This window comes from Cyrtonyx montezumae, unplaced genomic scaffold, assembly GCF_038088225.1.
Source record: "Cyrtonyx montezumae isolate F1298 unplaced genomic scaffold, pur_monq_1.0 scaffold_3, whole genome shotgun sequence".
Lineage (NCBI taxonomy): Eukaryota > Metazoa > Chordata > Aves > Galliformes > Odontophoridae > Cyrtonyx > Cyrtonyx montezumae.
Genome location: NW_027072034.1, coordinates 116,185,976 through 116,208,580, shown reverse-complemented (window position 1 = coordinate 116,208,580; position 22,605 = coordinate 116,185,976). Strand labels below are relative to the sequence as shown.

General features: G+C 37.5%; 2 protein-coding genes across 2 annotated transcripts in view; both read left to right on the top strand.

Annotated features, from left to right (window-relative positions):
* CHPT1 (choline phosphotransferase 1) overlaps positions 1–18,702 on the top strand; it is a 92,714-nt gene extending 74,012 nt beyond the window's left edge. The window contains exon 9 of the transcript XR_010622569.1: positions 18,691–18,702. The gene's annotated coding sequence lies outside the window, so the exon portion shown is untranslated. The remainder of the gene's footprint in view (positions 1–18,690) is intronic.
* On the top strand, positions 72–15,172 carry DRAM1 (DNA damage regulated autophagy modulator 1). Its single transcript, XM_065743189.1, has 7 exons — positions 72–268; positions 5,606–5,673; positions 6,843–6,985; positions 9,408–9,585; positions 10,626–10,684; positions 12,738–12,830; positions 14,925–15,172. Exons 1-7 carry the CDS (start codon positions 111–113, stop codon positions 14,967–14,969), a joined length of 744 nt encoding a protein of 247 aa, XP_065599261.1. The 5' UTR covers positions 72–110; the 3' UTR covers positions 14,970–15,172.
* Positions 18,703–22,605: the final 3,903 nt, after the last annotated feature.

The following is a 22,605-nucleotide window of genomic DNA, read 5'->3' as shown; positions in this document are numbered from 1 at the left end:
GCGGCGGGGCGGGGGATCCCCGCGGGAGCTGAAGGTGGAAAACACGCGTGGGGCAAGGGGTGGGCCCGGCCCCAGGTGGCCTCTGTGACTCCCCGCGGCTGTGGGCGCCGATGCCCGGGGCAAGGCAGCAGCGGGAGATGCTGTGCTTTATGCCCGGGGTGGCTGTCGTGCCCGCGCTGCTCGTCGGCTGGTCCTCGGCCGCCTTCATCATCTCCTATGTGATCGCCGTGCTGGCGGGACACGTCGAGCCGCTCGTCCCCTACATCAGGTGAGGAGGGTCGGGGGTGCCGGGGTGCGGGGAGAACCGCTTTTCACCCGCGCCGCTCCCTCACATCCTGCCCCCTCGGAGCCACGGGATCTACGTGCTGGAAAATGTGACAAAAAGGCCCTGCATGGATGGAGCCAAGGTGTGCTGCTGGCCTGATCCTAGGAAAACTGAATGTTGTGTAGTAAGTAGTGTAAGTGCTGGGCTTTTTTGTTTGCTTGTTTGTTTGTGTAACTCCAGAACTGGGCCAAAGTGCAACAGATGGTGATGGGAGTTGGAGACCCACAACTGGCTTTTTTAGGAAACAAAAAGTGGGCATTTTAAAAACTGCACCATAGGAGCGATGGATGTAAAAAGACTAGCCAGGAAATGAGTGGGTGTCCAGAGAAGGGCAACAAAGCTGTGAGGGGTCTGGAGCACAAGTCTGATGGGGAGAGGCTGAGGGAAGTGGCGTTGGTCAGTGTGGAGAAGAGGAGCTCATGGAAGACTTCATTGCTCTTCTAGAACGACCTGAAAGGAGGTTGTGGCGAGGGGTTGGCCTCTTCTGCCATGTAACACTGGTAGGACAGAGGTAATGATCATGAGCTGAACCAGAGGAGGTTCAGGTTGGGTGTTAAGGAAAAATTTCTTCTAAGGAAGAGCAGTGCTGCAGTGGCACAGGCTGCCCAGGGAGGAGGTGGAGTCACCAGCTCTGGAGGTGGTCCAGAACCATGTGGATGTGGCACTGAGGGACACGATCAGTGGGCATGGTAGGGATGGGCTGCTGATGATCTTAATGGTCTTTTCCAGCCTTAATGATTCTATGATTCTACGAGTCTATTCTACGACTAGTATGTCTTTTCTAATATCTAGTCTTCTGAAACCCAGTCAGACTAGATATTAAAGAAAAATCTTTACCATCAGACTGGAACAGGCATTGTAGCAAGGTGGCTGATGCCCCATGCCTGTGTCTATTCAAGAGGTATTTGGATACTGAAAGCTTGGTTAGTCCTGAAGTTATCAGACTTTAGGACTCAATGATCTTTGTTGATCCCTTCAATTGTACTATTCCATTCCATTCCATTCCATTCCATTCTGGATTTAGAATAGATGTCATGGGGAAATTTTTCACTGATAGGGTGGTGAGGCATTGGCAAAGGCTGCCCAGAAAAGCTGTGGATGCCCTGTCCCTGGAGGCACCCAAGGCCAGGTTGGATGCGGCCTTGGGCAACCTGATTTAATGGTTTGCAACCTTGCCCATGGTAGTGAGTTGGAACTAGATGATCTCTGAAGTCCCTTCCAACCCAAGCCATTCTATGATTCCGATTCATTCAGTTCCTTTCCATTCTGTTCAGTTCTATTCCATCCCATTGCCTTGGTCACTGAAGCACAGTCGTTTATAAATAATTGCTTATCTACAGTTAACATTTAAATTCAAATAGTGAAACAGCTAGCATTTGTCTCTGAACAGATTAAAGGTGAGACAGAAATCTGAGAATGGTTTTTGATATCTTAAGAAGCTTTTCAATGACATGTTTTAAATAAATCTATGTCAAATTCCTTGACAGAATATATGAATACCTGTGATTTTATAAGATTGCTAACCTGAGTTGTACATACACTTAAATTTGCTTGAAAGTTAAGGTCTGCAAACATAAGCAAGTGAGATACTGCAACACACTGCAACCCACAAGAAAGCTGAGCTTCATTCAAACTGAGCCAAAGAAAATCAGGCTTCATGCTTATGTTATCCTTCTGACGATCATCAGCTCAAATATAGCTCTTAGAAAGCCTTGTTCTTGTACATGCAAATGTCATCTACAGCTTCAACAGTCATAGTCACAATTTCATCCTCCTCTGATTATATACAGTTTCAATGGCAGAAAAGTGCAATTTATCCCATTGTTATCTAAGAAAAATAAACCATTTGATGTAACCATGTCCATACTCAGTATGTGGTTTGTGCTGAGACAGACTTTGAGGCGTAATGATAACAAATTTGACAAATGACGTTTCCTATCATTGTAGCATATGCCAAAGTCCTTGAGTAAAACATAAGTAGGGCATTTTTTATCCATAACTGCATTTTCAGTCAATTTTTTACAGCATAGATATGTTGCTCGTGTGATTCTTTTTAAAGTTGGAAATCAAAAATTTTAATAACTTTTAATACAACATTTGACTCGGGATTTACATTGACCATTGGTGAATTTTTAATAGTTCTAAAAATGTATAATTTAGGCATATGATCTTTGTAGAAAGTGCACTTGGGTGTACTATTACTGCTCCCATGTACTCAGGCCAATATTCATAGCTCAAATGCTTATTTTGCACATCATTGCTTTGGACTGATAATCTGAATCATGGGATAAAGAATGTGATTTAGTGAAACTTAGAGTGATATAAAGAAAGAGGAAGAATGTTGCAATATTTCAGTTGTGTAATATCTTAAATGAAGTAGAATTTGCATGGGGAAATTCCTGTTGGACAAAGGAGAAAAGTATAGACAATTTTCAGTTCAACATTTCTCAAATTCTTTAGATTCTCAAGTAGCCTATGAATGCCTTCAGGTAACTTGTTCATTGTATTTGTTTACCATGTGACAGCTGTCTCAGTGAGAGGAAGATCAGATTTACATTTGTCCTTGAAACCATGCTAATGTCAGAATATAGTCTTCCTACCTTGAAATTTAAGTCTTCAGTTTGGAGTGAAATAGTTTATGATGTCTATGCAAAAAATATGACGACGATGATGAGTCTTTTAGCCCTAAAATGTTTCTTCTCCATCTGTTCTACTTTCTCTTCCTTCAATTCTTTAGAAGAATGTTGGACTTGGAAGAACTCTGCTACAAGAGATGGTGACTCAGATGCTGTCATTTTCATACTACAGTTCTCATTTGTCCTCACCTGTGCATGACTGCAAATAAATGAGCACAAGTTTTTGTTTCACATGTGCTTTTTTTTCTTCCTTTTCTTTAAAAGACAGTTACTGTCACTGAATACTTTTTTATTTTTTTCCAAAGTGACAAACCAGAACTAAAAAAAATATATAGGTATTCATGTAGCCTTAGGGATATTTATAGTGGAAAATATGGCATTAGTAAGATTGTGTATTTTTTAAATATATTGCAGATATGATAAAATATTCTTGGTATGAAGAACCTTGAAAGCATACATCTAAGATTATTGAGTTTAAAAGTCTACAATAGCAAAATTCACCTATAAAGCTTTCGCTTAAGAAAAGCTTTAATTGAAAAAATGATTGGAGATCTGTGCAGTTTCAGCTTATTTGGATTGCTCTTATGATGTGAAGTGTTCCAAGAACTTCAAATGGCTGCTTTCTTCACCTGTGCCAATTCCATTCTCTCCTCACCTACACCCTTCAAAAGCTTTGAAGTGATCACAATCCTGTGCTTAGCATAGAGCAGCATCTGATTTGCAAAAGTCCTTCAAGGTTGTAACAAGTGGCCCACTGTTTAAATGCAGTCCTCAGTTGTATTTATGAAAACACTTCAGAGAGATGAGGAAAAGATGTGAAGTTCAAGGTTAAAAAACGGCCAAACAAAGCAAGGATTAAGACGGTTTTCAGAAGTGTCAAAGAAAAAAGTATTGTTTTAATCAGTTCCATACCTAAGAGAAGCAACTAGTACAGGATACAAGCTGCAACAAGTCTTCAGAAAGCATTACACCAAGAAAATACATATGAGTAAGGATTCTTAGTGCTTGAGAAGTTGTAGAAACTTGCCTAAAAGCTGGAGTGTCCCAAGTCTTTGTTGTCTGAACATTTGGAAGCTGTCACATCAAAAGCAATTAAAAGATTGTTCTGTTTTGCATCACCTTGCAATAGAAAAGGGTTCTCCCTGCATTCTAAGTTTCCTCCCATTCTTCATAAACTGTATTAGCAGCTGATTACTCAAATGCTTCTGTAATGTGTAAGGGGATTATTATAATGTAGTTTCATAGTAAAAATAAATATTTTGGTGTGGTTATAGTTTTCTGTCTTGAAGTTAACAAAATTGTCAACATCATTCTTTAAAAGCAGTTGTGTGTGTGGAGACAGCTTTCTTTTTTGGCTGCTAGAGCGCAGGCACTCATGATGAGCACCTGTCATTTTGTCTGCACTCAGCAGTAGGTTTTGATGTTTGGCATGAAAACTAATCCAACCCCACTGTTGGAATAAAGAAGATTTAGCCTCTAGAAACATACTGAAAATCTCTAGCTAGTACCTAGTTGCCTCATCATATACCGAAGAGGAACTTTCATTCTCAGAGTCTATGTTCAGTTTCCATTGAACTTTGGCATTAGCTAAAATCCTTACTTGTGTTTATGAGAGTAGAGTTTCTTGTGTGCCTTTGTTACAATGCACAGACATATTAGTACTCATGAGTAAATTACACCACAACCTCTCAGTAGTGGTGAGTGACTGAAAACTCAGACCACACCCAAGTTATGTAAGTTTATGAGCTACCTATTTTCTATTGGCTTGACCAATAGAGTCTGGTCTAGTAGATATTCTCTGCTGATTGTGTGACAAGGAAAAAATTATGCAAAGAGATGATGGCATTGCTGTATTCTTATTTACATAGAGCACTCACATAATGTAAAAGTATCCTACTTGAGGAGATTTGAACCCTCATCCTCCCAGGAGCATGCTTGTACTGCTAGGCAAAGGCATTCTCTGGTATGGGTGTTAGCTCCTATGTATGGAAAAGAGGGATTTTGTGACGAAGGCATGCCATTTTCCAGGCAACATATTCTTAAGCTCTATCTACATTAGAGAATTAAACAATGCCTAGGAACATCCCCAAGTGTTGGAGCACAACTGTTCTTCTGGGGTGCAGTCCTCTGAAACAAGTTAGGAAATTCAGCTTAATTCTCTAACATTTTAGGATACTGAATGCCATTAGATAAGTTTATCACTGAGTTTAGTGAATAAAATATCATTTATATAATAATCATTCATGTCATTTATGATCAAAATTTGCTAAGGGGTTTGATTTAGTAGTTCAGTGGGTAGGGATGGTGATAGGAGGATGGTTGGACTAGATGATCTTGTAGGTCCTTTCCAACCTAATGTATCTATAAATCTATAAAATATTGCCATCTGCCACATTATGCATACTGCATGCAGAAGAGGAAGGAATAGTGTTCAGATATTATGCTCAAAATGTGTGATTTCTTTCTAAAAGCAAAGATTCAGTAGTACAAATAGAGCTGCAGGTGATGTCCCAGTTTTTATGTTTAAATGTCTTACATACATAGCAGTAGATCACACAAGCAACATTCCTCTTGGCGTTTCATTTGTGTATCTTGTTTATGTTTTAAAGATCTCAATTTTTATTTCTCTCTCTTCTTCCTTTAGTGATACTGGAACTAAACCTCCAGAGAGTGGCATCTTTGGTTTTATGATTAATATTTCAGCACTTTTAGGTATGTATAAGCTACTCCATCTGAACACAGTAAAGAAATGTAAACTCGTGAATGTTCTTTCCTTGTATTGGAGTCCATACCATGTTCAGCAGAAGAAGTACTCTACAATTAAATGGTTGCGTATCAGTGATAAGGAATCCCCATGCAGAGGGCCAGGGGGGTGCCAGTAATGTCACCTTAGTGGCCCTTCTGTCTCTTAAGAGCTTTTCATCAGTGCAAAGTAGTCGGTGTAACTGGAAATAAGAAGAAGGCATAATTAGCATACTCTAACTGAATGCTTTTAGGAAAAAATTAGATTGCAGAATTCTGCAGCAAGATAAAATGGTGCTGAGGCAACACTTGGCTTCTGTGAAGATACCCACTCCTCCACTATTTCTGCTTACCTTCTAGGGGATGGAGGATCGATTGCTGATAACTTTGTGTACAGTCTGTGATGGCCCTCATGCAGAGCAAAATCCCACATTTTACCTTTTCCAAGAGCCTCAGTCATACTGTCTAGTTGAATTTCATTAATATCTCAGTACCTGAATAACACTAGGTGATTTATTTTTGTAGCCGTAGACAGAATGTTCTGTGTTATCAAAAAATGCTATCACATTGTTGCTTTTTTTCATGGAAACTGGCTTGCAGCTTATTATATGTTAAGGAACCATGATCTAATTCAGTAGAGGTTTTTATCAGGAGTGAACTGCATATAGGAGTCATTTAGGCTGCAGTAAAATCCGTGTGTGGTGGAGCTTCTGTTGTATGAAGGAGTAGCCAGAGATGCCTTAAGATGTTGTGAATATTTTCTGAGCACAGCTAGTTACGTTTTTCTGTTCACACACTATGAAAACGTATTAATTCTTCAGGGTGTCCATTATAAAAAGATATCATTCTAGAAAAAAACTATATCAGAGCAGAAAGAATCCTCCCACATTCATCTTACGGTTCTTCTCCCTCTAACAGTGGTTCCAAATGTGGAAAGCCAGTGCCTGCAGTCTTTTCTAGATAACATCAGTATGCAATGTTGAGTTAAAGATGTTACAATAGTTGCAAAATTAAAGGCAGTATTATTTTTGCTTATAACATTATGCTTATAATTTAATTCTCTATGTAATGTGAGAGATATTGAAAGGTATTGAAATCGAACAGATACATGAACATTGAAAAACGTTTTTGTTTTTCAGGTGCAATTACAATGTATATCAGATATTTAATAGTAGAGAAGCAAAATGAATCGCTGCACTTTGTTAGGTCTTCATGCAACAAGTTTTCATTGTGTATTGGATTGATGGGTTGTACTGGAATGGGCATAGTTGCAACTTTTCAGGTATGATCATACTTTCATATCATAAATAAAATTGAAGTTTTTTTCGCAGTTAAAAATGAAATGGATCTGAATAGTTAACATTATCCCAGTATGGATATTTGGCAAGTGGAGCAAGAAAGACATTGTTGCTCCTGGCTTTTTTCAACAGCTTTAAAATTATGGATTTGGTTTACCCTTTATAAAGACTTGAACTAACTCGATGTTTTTCTTGCACAGCTGTGTCAGAGGTTCAGTGTGTGCTTGTCTTGTAATAAGAGTATACTAGAAAACAATTATATATGCATATATTATACATTCTTCATCTCAGAGTCAAAGCAGGTTTAACTGGCAGGTAGTTTGAGATATAGTCTTTAAATCTGTGGGAATGGCCAAAATATTTCTTTTAGAAGATGGTCTACTTTGAGAAACGTTTTGGTAAATACTGTTATCCTCATACATAAAAGTGGTAGAAAATCCTAGCAGTGAATTCTCTAAAAGCAAAAGACCTTCTGGGGAAATAAGTAATGGTCAAGAACAAGGTGTCTGTTCACTATTTTAAATAGTACAATGCCTGACATGTGGAAATGAAAGACAAAGAAGGGATAGCTTTAAGAATAAGGCAAAGCAAAAAGTCAGGTTTCAGTAGGTTTGCTTTTGCCTTTTGGACATTAAACATGATTAAAGAGAGATCTACCTGTCCTGGGCTAGAAGATTTAGGAGGCTTACTACATCAGATGTAGCAAGATCTCCTACAGTTCTGTAGGTGTAATGTGTAATGTGTTTCTTAGGGAAGCTATGAAAGTTTGAAAGGAGCAAGACTAAGAGCTGTACTAGAAAAACTCCGCGTTTTGTACATAGGGCTGAATGTAAAAGTCAGCAATTACACTTTATGCTTTTTATAAAAAAGTGTAATTTCTGCATGGAAGACAAAAAGTAGGATAGAGGAGAAGAAAGTCCAGGTATAGATGAGAGACTGCTGCAGCATCTCCGTGAGAAACACACTTTAAACTGCCACAACTTCACAGAGAAAGACAGAAGAGAGATAAGCAGAAAAAAAAAAGACACAGAGAAAGAAAATTCAAGCTGAGCCTGTGCACATAATCCCCTTTAAAAGAAAAAGAAAACAACGGCCTTCGGACAGAAAAGATTTTAATATATAACTTTTAAGCTAAGTGTGGGGTAAATAACTCCCAATGATGGTACTCCACAAAGAGATAGTATAGAGGATGGTATATTTTAAGTAGTTCTACATAAACAGTATACAGAAAATACAAAAGAGAAGATGGCTCACCTTTATGATGACAAGGCTCACCTTTATGATGACAAGGCTCACCTTTATGATGACAAGGCTCACCTTTATGATGACAAGGCTCACAGGGGACCCCACGTGGGAGGGCTCTCCAACAAGAGATCCTTCCCTGGTGGTGGTCAGCCCTTAAATGGGGTTTGGGAGAGGTGGAGCCAGGCTCCACCCCTTCCAATCACACAGATATATCACCTTCACCTGCGGCCCCATGGCTGACTTGGTGCTCACCTCAGGTGACCAATCAGTGGTTCAGGCCGTGATTCAGCAGTTCCCATACACTAACTTATCTGTCTGATGCTAGATTCCAGGGTAGCATAACTTAATATTCCTATTTATTTTTTAACATTTAGAATATAGTAATTTCTTTGGAAACTTAATCTATTTTGTTACCAGATATTTTACTTGTTTGTATTTTAAGCGAGAGAACATTCTACGGTTAGATTTCTACAAAAATGTCACATGTAGTGATATTTTCACTTATGGAAATTGAATAAAAGTTACTGATGTTGTGGTAAAAAGAGTAAGAGGAGTGAATAATTCAAGAGATTGACAGTGGAAGATCTTCATCTCAAGAACTTAGTTAACACTTTTTTCTTGTTTTTATTTAAATTTATAACCAGTTTTCTGCTGATTCATTTCCTGAAACCTCGTGACTGGACACTGAAGTGAAGGGGACAAAGCCATAGCAGTCATGGTTCAGATCAGCTGCCATGAAACCTCACCATTAGTCAAGAGTACGGCCACTCAAATGCAGATTCAACTCTCAATGCAAAAGAATGAAATCTTTAGCAAAGTAAAGGGGAAAAGGAGGTATAAGAACCTCTTAAGAAAACTCCAGGCCAGTTCCTGGTTGTGAAAACAGGAACAGTCAAAAACCAACTGCTGAATAGCACTAAAAATTATCTATGCTTTTTCAGTGTTTGACTTCGAGCTAGTGGCTTTGCACAAGGTTAGCCTGCCTCTCTGAGCTACTCCTTCTCCTTTTTCCTTCATCTTCTCTGTGTAGACTACTGGGAGAAGAGAGTTTCCTGCTGCTTCTTTGTGCTCAGCATAATGTAACTATCATCTTCTCAAGGCTCACTGGCTCCTACCATTGTAGATATAAACAGCTAACCACTGTGTTGATTCTCTTTCCAGGAGTTGTCTGTCCCCAGCGTCCATGACATAGGAGCTTTGGTGGCATTTGGCTGTGGTGTTGTATATATAACACTTCAATCTATAATCTCTTACAAGTCCTGTCCACAATGGAACAATTATTTTGTGTGTCACATACGGATGCTCATATCTGTAATATCATGCATTTCTTTTGTTCCCAGTATCCTTTTTAGTGTATCACCCTAATTTCCCTTTATGCCTCCATGATCTTTCTTTGAAGATACATCATTGCTGATAAAGGATTAAAATGAGGTTACAGTCTTCGCTTAGGACTCTCTAATACTTCCATTATAATAATGCAGCTAGCTTGTAAAAACACAATTAATAGCATAAAGATGAGCTTCAGAGTCATTTCAAAAAATTGTATCGATGCTATGGTGCTCTTCATGGGATTACACAATAATTCAGATAGGAAGGAAAATCAGGAAGTCAGCTAGACCAGCTTTCCAACCTCCTTCATTTTAGAGAGGGTTGTAGAAAGCCTGTAAAAAAGTAGGGCACCATGTCTAAAGAAAATCTAATTCACAGACATTCAAAATACTATTGGCACACGTAAGATTTCCTTCAAGCCTAAGCAGATGCTTTAGTTCATGTTTGCTGCTATTTGGCTTAACTACATGTCTCCCTAAAGACACATTCAGCACACTGGATTTTGTCAGAGCTTGCTGAAATTAGAGTCATTCCATTGATTTTACTGGATTTTAGATGATTGGAGTGTTAAAACTGGTTGCAGCAGATTATCATGCCATCCAGCTGCGTTCTGCTTTTGTTTTCAGCAACTGCAAAGCATTTTTAAAGAGGGCATTGATCTTGAGAGAAAAATATGTAAATGTATCATGGTCCTTATTGTGGATCTATGGAAAATGAGCTTACTTCCTTTCCAACAGTGCCAGGCCCTGTTGCCACAGTTCTCAGTCATCAATTTGATCAAAGTTTTGGAATGTCTCCCCTTACTCTCTTTACTTTGGAAGAACCCCTCAAGACCTTCATTTATTCAGAAATATGTTTAGATTGCTAGTAGTAGTTTCCTTTCAATAATATACCTCATTTACTGTCTTCTTAAAATTTTGATGTTCAGGATCTATTGTATTAGAGAAGGGGGAAATAAAAGTGGGAAATGGAATCCATTTTTATAAGCAGACATTTTTTTGCTATCATTCATTAGCTTCTTTAGTTTCCTTTACGCTGTTTTTTACCCAGTGATTGTGTTTGCTTCAAGAATTTCCATGACGAAAATCGATTGGACTCCAAGTGAAAAGGTAAAATTCCATTAGGAAGCCAACTAATCTGTTTCATATTATCTGCAGAATTCTGTTATGTTTGTCAAAAAGTACATAGGGTTACAAACCCTTTGGAGACTTTTTAAATAGTACATTCTTACGAACAGGAGGTCACTGATTTTTGATTTTTGTTAGTTTACTGTTATTTCTTCATTATCAAATTGTGGCTAGTTAAAATCAAGGATGGGTAACACTGAACACAGTTAGACTTTGATTTTAACTAGGTGCTGGCAACTTACCAGCAAAATAAAGTGTAAAAAACCAAACTTTCTGGTAATGACTTATTCTACTTCCTTCTATGGTCACAGTTCTTGAAAATGAATTTCACACATGGAACAAAGGTGAACCAATTTGATTCTAAAGCTTTCAAGTTTTTCTGCTGCATTTCTCTTCTCAGTTTTTACTACTGTTCCTTATTAGTTAATCTTTACTACCATGGTAAACATTGTGGTGCTGAACTAAAACATACTCAAGTCAGTATCAGGTGTTTGAATGGTTTTCAGTGTTCTCAGAATGATTATCATGAAGGGCAAGTTTTATTTTGGACAAACTTTCCCACGTGGAGATATTCAAAAATCAAGTTAACTAATAAACAGAGTTTATCCAGCTTAAAGTGTTTAATAAAAGCGAAGTTGGTAAATGTATTTTGATAGTGACAAGTTATATAATCTTAATAACAACCTCTGAAGTTTTGTTGTTTTTATTTTTTTAATTGAGATGAAAAAATGTTTTTATTGAAAAAGATGGCATATTGGTTGGCAGCACATAAAGAAACACTTTTCATTCTGATTGTGTCATATTGCGTAGGTCTTTTTGTGATAAAGAACAGTCATAAAATGGTAGCCATCCATTTTAAAACGTGAGACTTTCTGAACTCAGTGACTCTGAGTAGAAGTTTTGAATATGGGTACTTCGATATTTCTTACATAAGAACATATATTTTTCAGGTGAAAATTATATGTTTTGATCTTGTGCTGACTAATTTTCTTATACATTATATTCTTTTTCATAGCAGTGCACAAAACATATTGCTTAATGGGATGTATAAAGTCTTGATAAATATACTTACTAGTCTCTGCAAATGAAATCTGTATTAACTTTTATACAGTAAATCATTAGAACGATGAGTCGTAAGTCTTAGAATATTTGTTGAATTTATGAAATGTTTCTCATTCAAAAATATCTATCTTTATAAAGACTTGAACTAACTATATGTGATTCTATGAAATCCAATTGTATTTCCCTTTGAAATAAAATAGCACAAAATTCGGTGTCAGCTATTCATTTTGTGAAACAAGCACAGTGAATTCTTGAAGGGAAAAGAAACAAATTTACTGAGTGCAAGTTGCTTATAAGATTGTTAGGTTTGTTCTTGCTTTTATTTTTCCTTTTGTTATACTGATAGAGGCTTGATCTATTTGAATGTATCTTTATGTATTTGAATAGTCCTGCTTTGTTTAATTACTGTAAAGGTAGGCCTACTAAACCAGGATCCTATTACATAAGTTTGGAACACATCTCTCCAAGTCATATATCATTTGAAGCATATGGATTCTTTTCTCAATTCATGCACTGTTTTTTGGGGATTACTTTTTTCTAAGCCTCAGTGCACTAAGCTTCTGACAGACTTGTGAACTACCAACACCATACTACCTGTTCAACATTCATCATTAGAATTTATAGATTTAGAAGATATTGTAAAAAAAATGAAAAAAAAGAGAAAAAATTAATAAGAACTGTTTTCATGCCACAGACTAAAAATAGGAATAGGAAGGTGTTTGTAACTGATCAGGATTTGTTAAGCATACACATAAAGTTTTACATAATTGTGAATCTCCTCTTCTTACACAAAGTAGTAAGAAAAGTTTAATGGCGAAATTTAAGCAGTCCCCCTTATTTCAAAATATTCTATATTTCTGCCATGTACATCAGTAAACATTTATATTCTTAAGCTTATTTTTATTTCAAAGCTGTTTATTTTTGGCTGTATTTTTTTTTTCCTGAAAATTAATTTTGTGTCTCATTCCACCAGGATTATACTTACCATTTCATGAGTGCGATCTGTGAATGGACAGTGGCCTTTGGTTTTGTCTTCTTCTTCTTAACATTCATTAGAGACTTTCAGGTTGGTATCTGAATCTTTTAGCAGAGATTGAAAACTATGAATTGAGTAACAAATGCAATAGAAAAATGCTACTCTTTTTCTGAGCTAGAAATGCCAAAGTTATACACAAATTTTCTCAGTCAGAGAACCGATTTCTGCCTACCTAGTGAATGTATTTTCCTCTGAGTTTTAAAACAAAAATAAGTGTTATAAATCAGTTTAATAGGCGTTTGGTCTTCAAAATGTCTCAATACATGAATATCTGTATTTAATAATGGTTTTGTAGAAAGAAACCTTTAAAAGAGGATATAATACCAAAATAAATGCTGCAACTAAAACTGCATTTCTTTCTACCTGAGGTATCTTCTATAATAATACACTTTATTTCAAATGTGGTTTCTTTGCTTTCAATAAGTTACAAATTTTGATACATGCTCCCTCAAAATGTGAAGAATATCACGTACGCTTTGAAAAGTACTAACGTGAAAAAAATGTTGCTTTGGGTAGCTGGAGTGACTTCAGTTTCTGGTGATTCATCAAACCTGACTTTTAGGATGAGAAAATATTACATGAGTTAAAAAGAAAACACTTTCATGAGACTTGAGCTTAGTTTCTTCAGGTTACTCTTTCCTAATTTTGTTGTTTGCCCACTATGTTTTAGCTGCAGTTTCATGGGTTTTTGTTTCAGTGCAAGGATAAAAAGTGCTAAAAATATGAACACGTGAGGCTTAAATTCAGCAATGTTTGTAAAACAAATCAGAAAACGTTGCTTGTGATAAGTGCCTATTAATGATGTCACTGTATGTGTTAGGAAGATCATGGTTTCCTCACCTGTCTCAGAGCTCAGGACATTTGATTTCCCCATAACCTAGCTGCATCATCCAAAGGCTGAAAAGACAGAGAAATGATGTTTTGCATCATAACTACAAAGAAGAATGAATCCTTTGTAATCACTGTGGACACTGTATCTCATATGTAGGTCTCTCGCAAATACCATTTTCTCACACAATTCCCAGGAAGTCAAAAACCATAGATCCAAGCACTTGCAAAATGGTAGAACTACTTGGGATCACATATGTGAGCCAACCAGTGCTTTTATAAATTGCAGGAAACCAGAAGCAGAACTTTTGGAGATGAGGGGTTTAGGAAAATAGTGAGAGCACTCTAAGTCATAAAACTGAAACGTGAGATCACATTTCATGAGATCACGTAAAACTTTGTAATTAACATAACTTGCCTCTTCACTTACATGCTTGCCAGGCATGGAAATAGTTAATATGTATGCAGTTTATACATATATGTTCAATATATAACTTCCATGAGAATTTGTGGAAATCAGTTTTCAACTAAGGATTCAGAGTTCACATATGTCTTGCTAACTGATATTAAACATGTTTGCATGCATTTAGTTTTGAACAATAATACTGAATAGATGATGGCTGTAGGGTTTTCTCGTATTAAAATGAAGGGTCGATTGTGCTGAAATAAATGTATTGGAAAAAAAATGTCACTGTTCAAAACTGGAGCATGAATTCTCTTAAAGGCCTGTAATTGCCTTCCAAAACTGACAAAAGTATTCAAGTGCCATTCCGAAATGCATGCATCAACAAATTCGCCACTTGTCTTCTCTTGTATTTACTGCCAGCCCATCACAGTTTGGTGATCACATTTCTGACAGCACTGATTTTACCACTAACGTTTTACCTTGAAGAGATACATCTGCACTCAGTACTGTAGTGCTCAGAGAATAACTTAATTTGTCGACGGCTCTCCTTCAAATCACAGAACTCAAATCATGGAACGTTTAACTACATATAACATTATGATCACAATAAATAAAAGACAACAACAGAATTAAACTAAATAGAAACTGTACGTATTTTAATTTACAAGCTATAAAATAGCATGACGTCCAATGTCAATGTTTGACAATGAATAAGATATTATTACGTTCTCTTTTTTGTAATAATCCTTCTTCATTTTTAAACGTTTCTCACAGTATACATTGCATTAACTTATGCTTTTATTTTTCTTATAATTCCTTGTATGCCTTGTATATCACAGAAATGTGAAATTAACTTATCTTAAGCTGATCTTGTTTTATTCTTCTTTTAGAGAGTTTCTTTAAGTATATCAACAGAAATACATGAAGACTCCTGATAGAAGAGAAAGCTATATTTTAAGTTGAAGAATATTCTGTTTCTTCTTACATACAGAAAGCATTGCAGAGGAGCAGGGATTTTAAGTTCTACGAAGAACCTATGTCATTTATTCTGCAGCACCTTTAAAAGCATCCACGAAAACATTTTAAATGCTAGCAGCAATATTCTTGCTCTCTTTTTACATTGTTTTGTAATTTTTATACTGTTAATCTATAAAAACATTTAAAAGATGTGGACCTCCTCAGCTCTTCCTTTCTGGGCAGAGCTGTTTTTTTCATTTGTCATAGTCTGATCAGTTGGTTCTGAACTTGAGAAAATACAACCTTGAAATAGTTTGGAAAGGTTAGAGACACTGGACAACACTAAATCTGAACGTCTACTCTCAAGTTGCAAGGACTGTGGAGGAAGCAAAATTTGGCATCTTTCTTTCAAGATTTGATATTTGCAGTTATTTGATTGGAACACTATACTGTAAGTTTCTGATGGTGGACACAAATCATAGAAGTTTATTCTCTATTGCTTGAAAAATGTTTTCTAATTGTCTCTACACAATATACATTGTAAATATCTACACTCTTTTTCCTCCTTTTATGCATTGCTGGCCACAGGAAGCTTAAAACTAAAGAGGAATGGGAAGGAAATTAACATTTATGTAGATGTACTAAAAAAAAATCGTACTGCTGTTCGGTTAATACAGAGCAGAAGTTTTCCAGTCTTTGTTTTGATCTACAACGATGGTCTCCAAAAAGTCATTGAGAATGAATGGAAAACAAGAAGAGGCACCAGTAGTTTCCACATATTCAATTATGATATATGTAAAGAAATGAAAAAGTAATCCTGGAAAGCTTTGGTGGTTAAGATACAGCATATTTACTGCTATTAATGCATTTCGGTAATGAGATACTTGGAAAGGACCTAACTGAGAAGACATACATTACCAGTATCTGAAGACAAAATGTTCTTTCGTGTGCTGATCCACTACCTCTGTTTAACTCATAACCACTTGGCTATCCATCAAATTCTGTGAAAATTGTATCAGGTGTGGTATATCACCCTTTAAGTGCCAGCAGGAGCGGGGAGGTGATCATCCCCCTGTACTCAGCTCTGGTACGGCTGCACCTCGAGTTCTGTGTTCAGTTTTGGGCCCCTCACTACAAGAAGGACATTGAGGCCCTGGAGCGTGTTCAGAGAAGGGCAACAAAACTGGTGAGGGGCCTGGAGCACAAGTCTTATGAGGAGCGGCTGAGGGAGCTGGGATTGTTTAGTCTGGAGAAGAGGAGGCTCAGAGGAGACTTTATTGCACTCTACAACTTCCTGAAGGGGGGTTGTGGTGAGGAAGGGGTGGGCCTCTTCTCCCTGATAAATAACGACAGGACGAGAGGGAATGGCCACAGGTTGCGCCGGGGAAGATTTAGATTAGACCTGAGGAAACATTTTTTCTCTGAAAGAGTGGCCAGGCACTGGAATGGCCTGCCTAGGGAGGTGGTTGAGGCACCATCCCTAGTGCTGTTCAAGAAGCGTTTAGATGAGGTGCTAAGGGATTTGATTTAGTAGGTGGGTAGGGATAGTGAAAGGAGGATGGTTGGACTAGATGATCTTGTAGGTCCTTTCCAACCTTATGAACCTATGAACCTATAAGTAGAAATATTGATGATTTTCAGCTGCTGATTTTCCATGAGATAAAAAAAAATGTGCATTTTGGAGAGTGATCTCTTAAGACTGGTCTTCTGCTGTATTTCCTTTAATGGGTATTTTGAACTGTATTAAATTCATCTTTTTCAAAACTTAAAAGTGCACAAGTTTTCTTAATAAGTTCTTTTTCATAAAAATATAACAAATAAGTTTACCTGGCAGAGGTTTATAGTTACAATTGTGTTGAAGGTAAAATCTAGTACAGACCAGATGCAAGATTTATGTTTTGCTGATCAAGTGTCCTGCAAAGGGCACATATTCCTTACTCTGAAGATCAGAAAGATCTCATAAGAAACTGTATACCAGTCATGAAATGCCATCCTGTTGTTTTTGAAGGCCAAGTTAAGACTGTATTTCATACTGTATTGATTGTTCTTTGGCTTTTTGTTCCTTGTTCTCTCCAACTGTAGTATAAGAAGCTTGAAATAGTTATTTCAAGTGATATCAGATGTAAGCTTGTCAATTTACAAAACTCTTCAAGTGGACCAAAAAAATCATGCTAACTTATATTCAGCCTTAAAGTTTAGTGCCCTTTTACAGTGAATCTGCTTACACAAGAAAAAAATTCTTTGACTCTTTTGATGCAAGCAAGAATCACTACAACATTACACAAGTTTTAAAGCACACGGGGTGCAAACACTGAAGAAAACGTTCATTCCCAACAAAAGGCTCCTGAAATGAGCTCACGCTTACTTAATCTCTTAGACCCTGTCCTCCCCAAAATAACGTTACCCAATCTGTCAACTTTTACAGTGCTTACAGTCTCCTAAAGAGAAAACAAAACAAAACAATACAAAAACCACATTCTTTCTGGAGTCAGTGGATGAGTACAGATAATCTTTTTACTAAAACCAAAATTAATCCAATTACTAATATAGTTTAATAAAATTCTTCCAGTTCTTGTGAGCTTTGTCATGCTGGCTTATATGAGTTACAGTCATGCCCAAACTAATGCATCAACAAGAATTTGCTCTTCATTTACTTCATTAGGCCAGAAGTGTCAACATGCAAAGGCAGACAATAGATAATTAGCTTTTCATCCGTGCAGCGAACAACTACTGGAAACGCTGATTATTCTCTGAGTCCAGGAATCTTTTCATTCAAGATCCCAAGTGCTTTTTCAGTTGCAGAGTGAGTTCACACGTTACAAGCAATTCAAAGAATTTTCTTCTACCAAGTTGTATCATGACTCTTGTTGAGTAATGCTGTTTAATTTGCTACAAATGATCTCTAGAGGTTCATAAAGATAATGTCATAGCACACGTCTGTTAATTTGTTTCTGTTGCTCCTTTTTCTATTGCTTTCACATTTCCTAGCAACAAAAACAGTGATTTTTTTTTTCTTTGGAACTATGCTAGAAATATATAAATGTATAAACTAAATCATATGACAGTTGTTCTTTTTAGTGGTTATGCTAAATCCTGACTCCACCCCTTCCAAAAGTGCACAGCCTCATTTTTCTAAGCTGTGCAGCTGGCTTTACTGATGAAAAGCTATTGCTCTCTATCACAGTCAAAAATCATTAAGAAATGGAACCCAATCGACTCAAACTACTTCAGTAACACTTCATCATAGGACACCTCTACTCTCTTCTCATCTCCCATGTGTGCTGAGCCAGAGATCACAGTATGTCGCACTACTTTGAGGAATGTGGGAGCAAAAGGACTAAAGAAAAGCAACCTCCAGTATGGACTTTAGAGAGTGGCTCTTGGTTGAAAACCATAGGAAATGATCTAGCACCCAAGAGCTCAGCAGGGAAGAACAAAATATTCATTTAGAAGATTGAATCACTGTGCTGGGATCCGGCCAACAGGAATCTGTGAGGCAAACTCCAGAGTCCCGCGACAGGCAAAAAGAGAGATTTTGAATGTGAGAAGGCATATGGAGGAAGAAGAAACAGAATATTCCAAGTTGGAAAGGACTCACACGGATCACTGAGTCCAACTCTCAGCTCCACACAGGACCACCTAAAACTATAAGGTATATGGCTGAACGTATTGCCAAAACTCTCCTCGAACTACCGGAAGCCTGAAACTGTGACCACTGCCCTGGGGAGCCTCTTCCATGTCCATTGTCCACTGGTGAAGAATCTCTCCTAACACCTAACACGAAGCTCACTTGAAAAAATATTAAATTAACCTGAAAGTGCTGATGAGGAGAACTTACGCCACTATATATGAGTTTTTATTTCAGAATGGATTACCTGAGCTCTCCCAGAATACACAGAAAAGCAGAGAGTGAACAGAATGACACTGTCACATCCAGAGCTCAGATAGGGAAAATTGAGCCATACAGGCAGATAGTAAAGTTGGTGGAAGGAAAACAGCTTTGTTCTTTTACAGAATGATCAGAAAGATTAAGCCTTTGCTCTCCTGAATGTTCCATGTTATACAGCAGGTGTTACCTGGGGGGAAAAACTGAAGAGCGAATACTTAAGAAGCAGGAGGAATGAGTAGTCAAAGCACTGCAAGATGAGTTAAGTGCAATCTAGATAAGATGCCTTTCCCCACAAAAGAAAGGTGAAATCTAGATCTGAGGAAAAGGAAGGTGGGGACTTTCGCTGAGTAGTGCTTTCTCACCTGGCTTACCATGCTCACTATCACTAGCATCAGAATTTACTGACCTATGCCTTGCAGATACATCGTGCTGACAAGTGATAGGCTTCAGAAAATGGTCTCAAAGTCGACCACAGAAAGATTAGATTGGACATTAGGGAGAATCTCTTCATGAAGAGGGACACTGGACTAGGCTGCCCAGGGAAGTGGTAGAGTTTCTGGAGGTATCTAAGAGTTGAGAGGATCTGGCACTAAGGAATATAGTTTAGTACTGGGACTGGGTAAGTCAGATTGATTGATTGTTGGACTTGTTGGTCCTGAAGGTCTTTTCAAGCCTGGAGGATTCTGTGATTCTACAGTCACGCTGAGGGAGGGAAACACTCAGCAGGGCAGCATTGCTCCTTGGACACAGAGTAAGCCATCAGTAATGGGTTTTCATTTATAAGGTTTCCACAGCTGTAACTAAGACTAACACAGCTGGGCCTGTCTTTCACTGTGCGTGTGCCCATGCAGTGCACAAGTGTGCACTCAGAGAGCACTGGCCTGATGAAGCCTGGCAGTCATTAGAGTCCTATAAATTGCTACAGCGTGCATAAATCACAGAAATTTCTATATTCTGTAAAAATAATAAAAAAATACACAGTTTTCCAACAAGTTCTGTGATGCGGAGAGGGCATGTCATGTTAGAAGGGAAAATAGTAACTTTCACCATAGGCACGTGTATAGTTCCTTGTACACAGTAGATGGCAGTAGGAGACCACATGATCGAGGTTTATTTTCTACGTTCAGGGAGAAATTATTACTGCTGCTAACAAGCACAATAGTTTTATGGGTAGCTCTAGGTGGTTTTAATAGTCAATGGAGAAACGCTTAATTGATTTTTTATTATCCCTTTGTAAAAGAAAAAAGAAGTCAGATGTAAGTTTCGTTCCATCTTTTTCTACCATAATCTAAGTAAATATATTTAGTAACTGAAACATTTAGTTACATAGCAATTTCAATAATTAAATTAATTTACCTGAATCGAAAGAGTCACTTGCTGTAGTTAGCACGAGTTACAATTCAGCTGTTGTTTTTAAGCCACCTGCCACGGGAATCTTCTCCTACCTCACTGAAAGTAGGTACATTTTACACAACAGTTTTACCTACCAGTTTCTAACAGAGCATTGGAACATAAGATAGACTTTATGTGTCAGCAATATAGAAAAGCTCTCAGCATTTCAAAATTATAATTACCTGTACCCAGAAGCAGTGACATACCAGGTTGGTTGTAAATCAATCAAACAAAGAAACAAACAAAAAGCAAATGGAAGACAGTTGCTGTATTTATTTAAAATCTACTTTTGTTTACGCATCCTAAGTCTGTTTTCAGTTATTTCATTGCCTGCCTAATCAGCTGAATGGCATTTTTTGCATGTTTTCTGTGGGGTGCATCAGTAATCGAGGGCTCTGAGCATCTGTCGTTTTACACGGGATTACACAAGTTCAGCATTTTCAGTCTGAAGTATTGAGCATAGAGATACTTCTAAAGTATCATCAGCAGCATTGCATGGTGTTGTTTTTTTTTAATAAAGAAAATGCTTTAACAGAGTATGAGTTCTTCATTGTTATTAGACATCTTTAACGCAGTGGGACCTTCTTACTTCACATGTCCTCTCCCAAGACACACTCATAAAATTCACTGCTAAGTGGATGCTACATTTAACAAGGCTTCTCTGATGAACATCTGGGTTTCCATCACGAGTTCTAGTTAGGGGAGTAGTATCTCTGTTGACCTCCTTTAAGTAGAGATATTAGGTTGGAAGACCTCCATGTGAAGAGATCTCTTTCCCTCCTCTTATACTACAACAAATAGTTTACATAAATCAGATAATTTTCAAGTTTTTTATGGAAATGGGAAGGATGACAGTAGTGGCATAGACTGACAAAGTGGCCAAGGTCACTCCAGTGTACAGTGGGTAGGGTTTTGGTTTGTGTTGTTTCATTTGGTAAAGGCAGAAACCACATCAATGTCTATAGAGACAACTTCAAAGGTCTTGTAGAGGGCAAAGGAAATTCTAACCAGGAAAAAAGGAAATAGTACTGGTGAAGAGATATAACATGCCTTAGCTTTCATCTTTGTGCATAGAAGCTCTTTTAGATATTTGTTCATGTTAGATAGAATCTGGAATCCAGAAACATTTCTTTTCTACGGTTTATTTGCCTACGGGTAACTGCATAATGCAATTTTTGAGTAAAGCAATTCAGAGGAATCGCTTCTGTTCAAACCAAATTGATTTTCCCCAAAACTTCAGAAGTATAGATGTTTCAAAAACCTTGTCAATGCTCCAATCAAATGATCTGAAATGAGGTTTTATACCACCGGAATTTGCCATCCCAACATTTCCAGGCTGGCTGTGTTCTTTGTTGTTTTTTTTTCTAGTAATCTGTGCTAGGCTTAATTTAAGTAAGCTACCTGAGAAAGTCTGCTTCAAACATTTGTTATTCTTTTATCCAGGATAGTTCTTCATAGTATACATTGTAAGTAGAATATTATACGCATTTGGACTTGCATTATGTTTGTGAAATCTTGTAGTCTTCCCTGCTTAGAATAGACTGTTACCATAGCTCTTGATCTTAGGGTGGAAATATGTTCAAGTATTCCTTCTGATGAAATATCACCTTCTTCTACAGAGAGACAGACAATCTTTGGAGATTAAAATTCCATAAAAGAAAAGAGGCTTCACATCAAGGAAAAGCGATCTTGCTTTTGATTTGCCAAAATCAAGTGTTTTACTGGTTTTAATGGTTAGCATATCTACTGCTCTACAAGTGCATACATTGTTCATAGGACCTGGGGACTATTTCTGGATAGCTTCTCGAGTCAGTAGAAGAATCTCTGGAATGGATCTGGAAAATAATTATTTCTCTGTATGGAATTTGAAGGATATGTCAAACTCTAAGATTCTCCACTTGCTCTGCTCTTGTTCCTTAAGCCTGACCAGTTTTCCTATATAAAAAATGGAAGTGGAGTGTTCAAAGTCAAGTGTTTAAATGTCAAGTATACCAATCCCAAAGATTGCAAAAGGCTGTTGTTTTGACTAATCTCTAATAAAATTTAATTCAAAATGCAATGCAAAAGCTATTGTGTGTAGACATCTTCACAGTGTGGCAAGGTCTGAGAAGTCCCCAAGTAGCTGTAACAGCCTTTGAAGCAACTGAGGAAATGGGAGCCAAGGTTCAGAAAGCATTCATTTTCTCAGGAGTGTGGAAGCTTTCCACTGGCACAGATTCTTGTTGGTTTTGGGGGCACAGGGATGGCGCCATTTCTTATTTCTCCTTTTGTCCTCTGTCATTCTGTGTTACATAATACTCAATTCACACAAATTGTACTGGCAAACAGCTCTC

Bases quoted from the DNA above. Each gene is read 5' to 3' on its own strand.
- DRAM1 (XM_065743189.1), top strand. From the start codon at position 111: ATGCCCGGGGCAAGGCAGCAGCGGGAGATGCTGTGCTTTATGCCCGGG. The intron at 5,674-6,842 runs GTATGTATAAGC...TTTGTTTTTCAG, and splicing joins TAATATTTCAGCACTTTTAG to GTGCAATTACAATGTATATC. The intron at 9,586-10,625 runs GTATCCTTTTTA...TTTTTTACCCAG, and splicing joins ATGCATTTCTTTTGTTCCCA to TGATTGTGTTTGCTTCAAGA.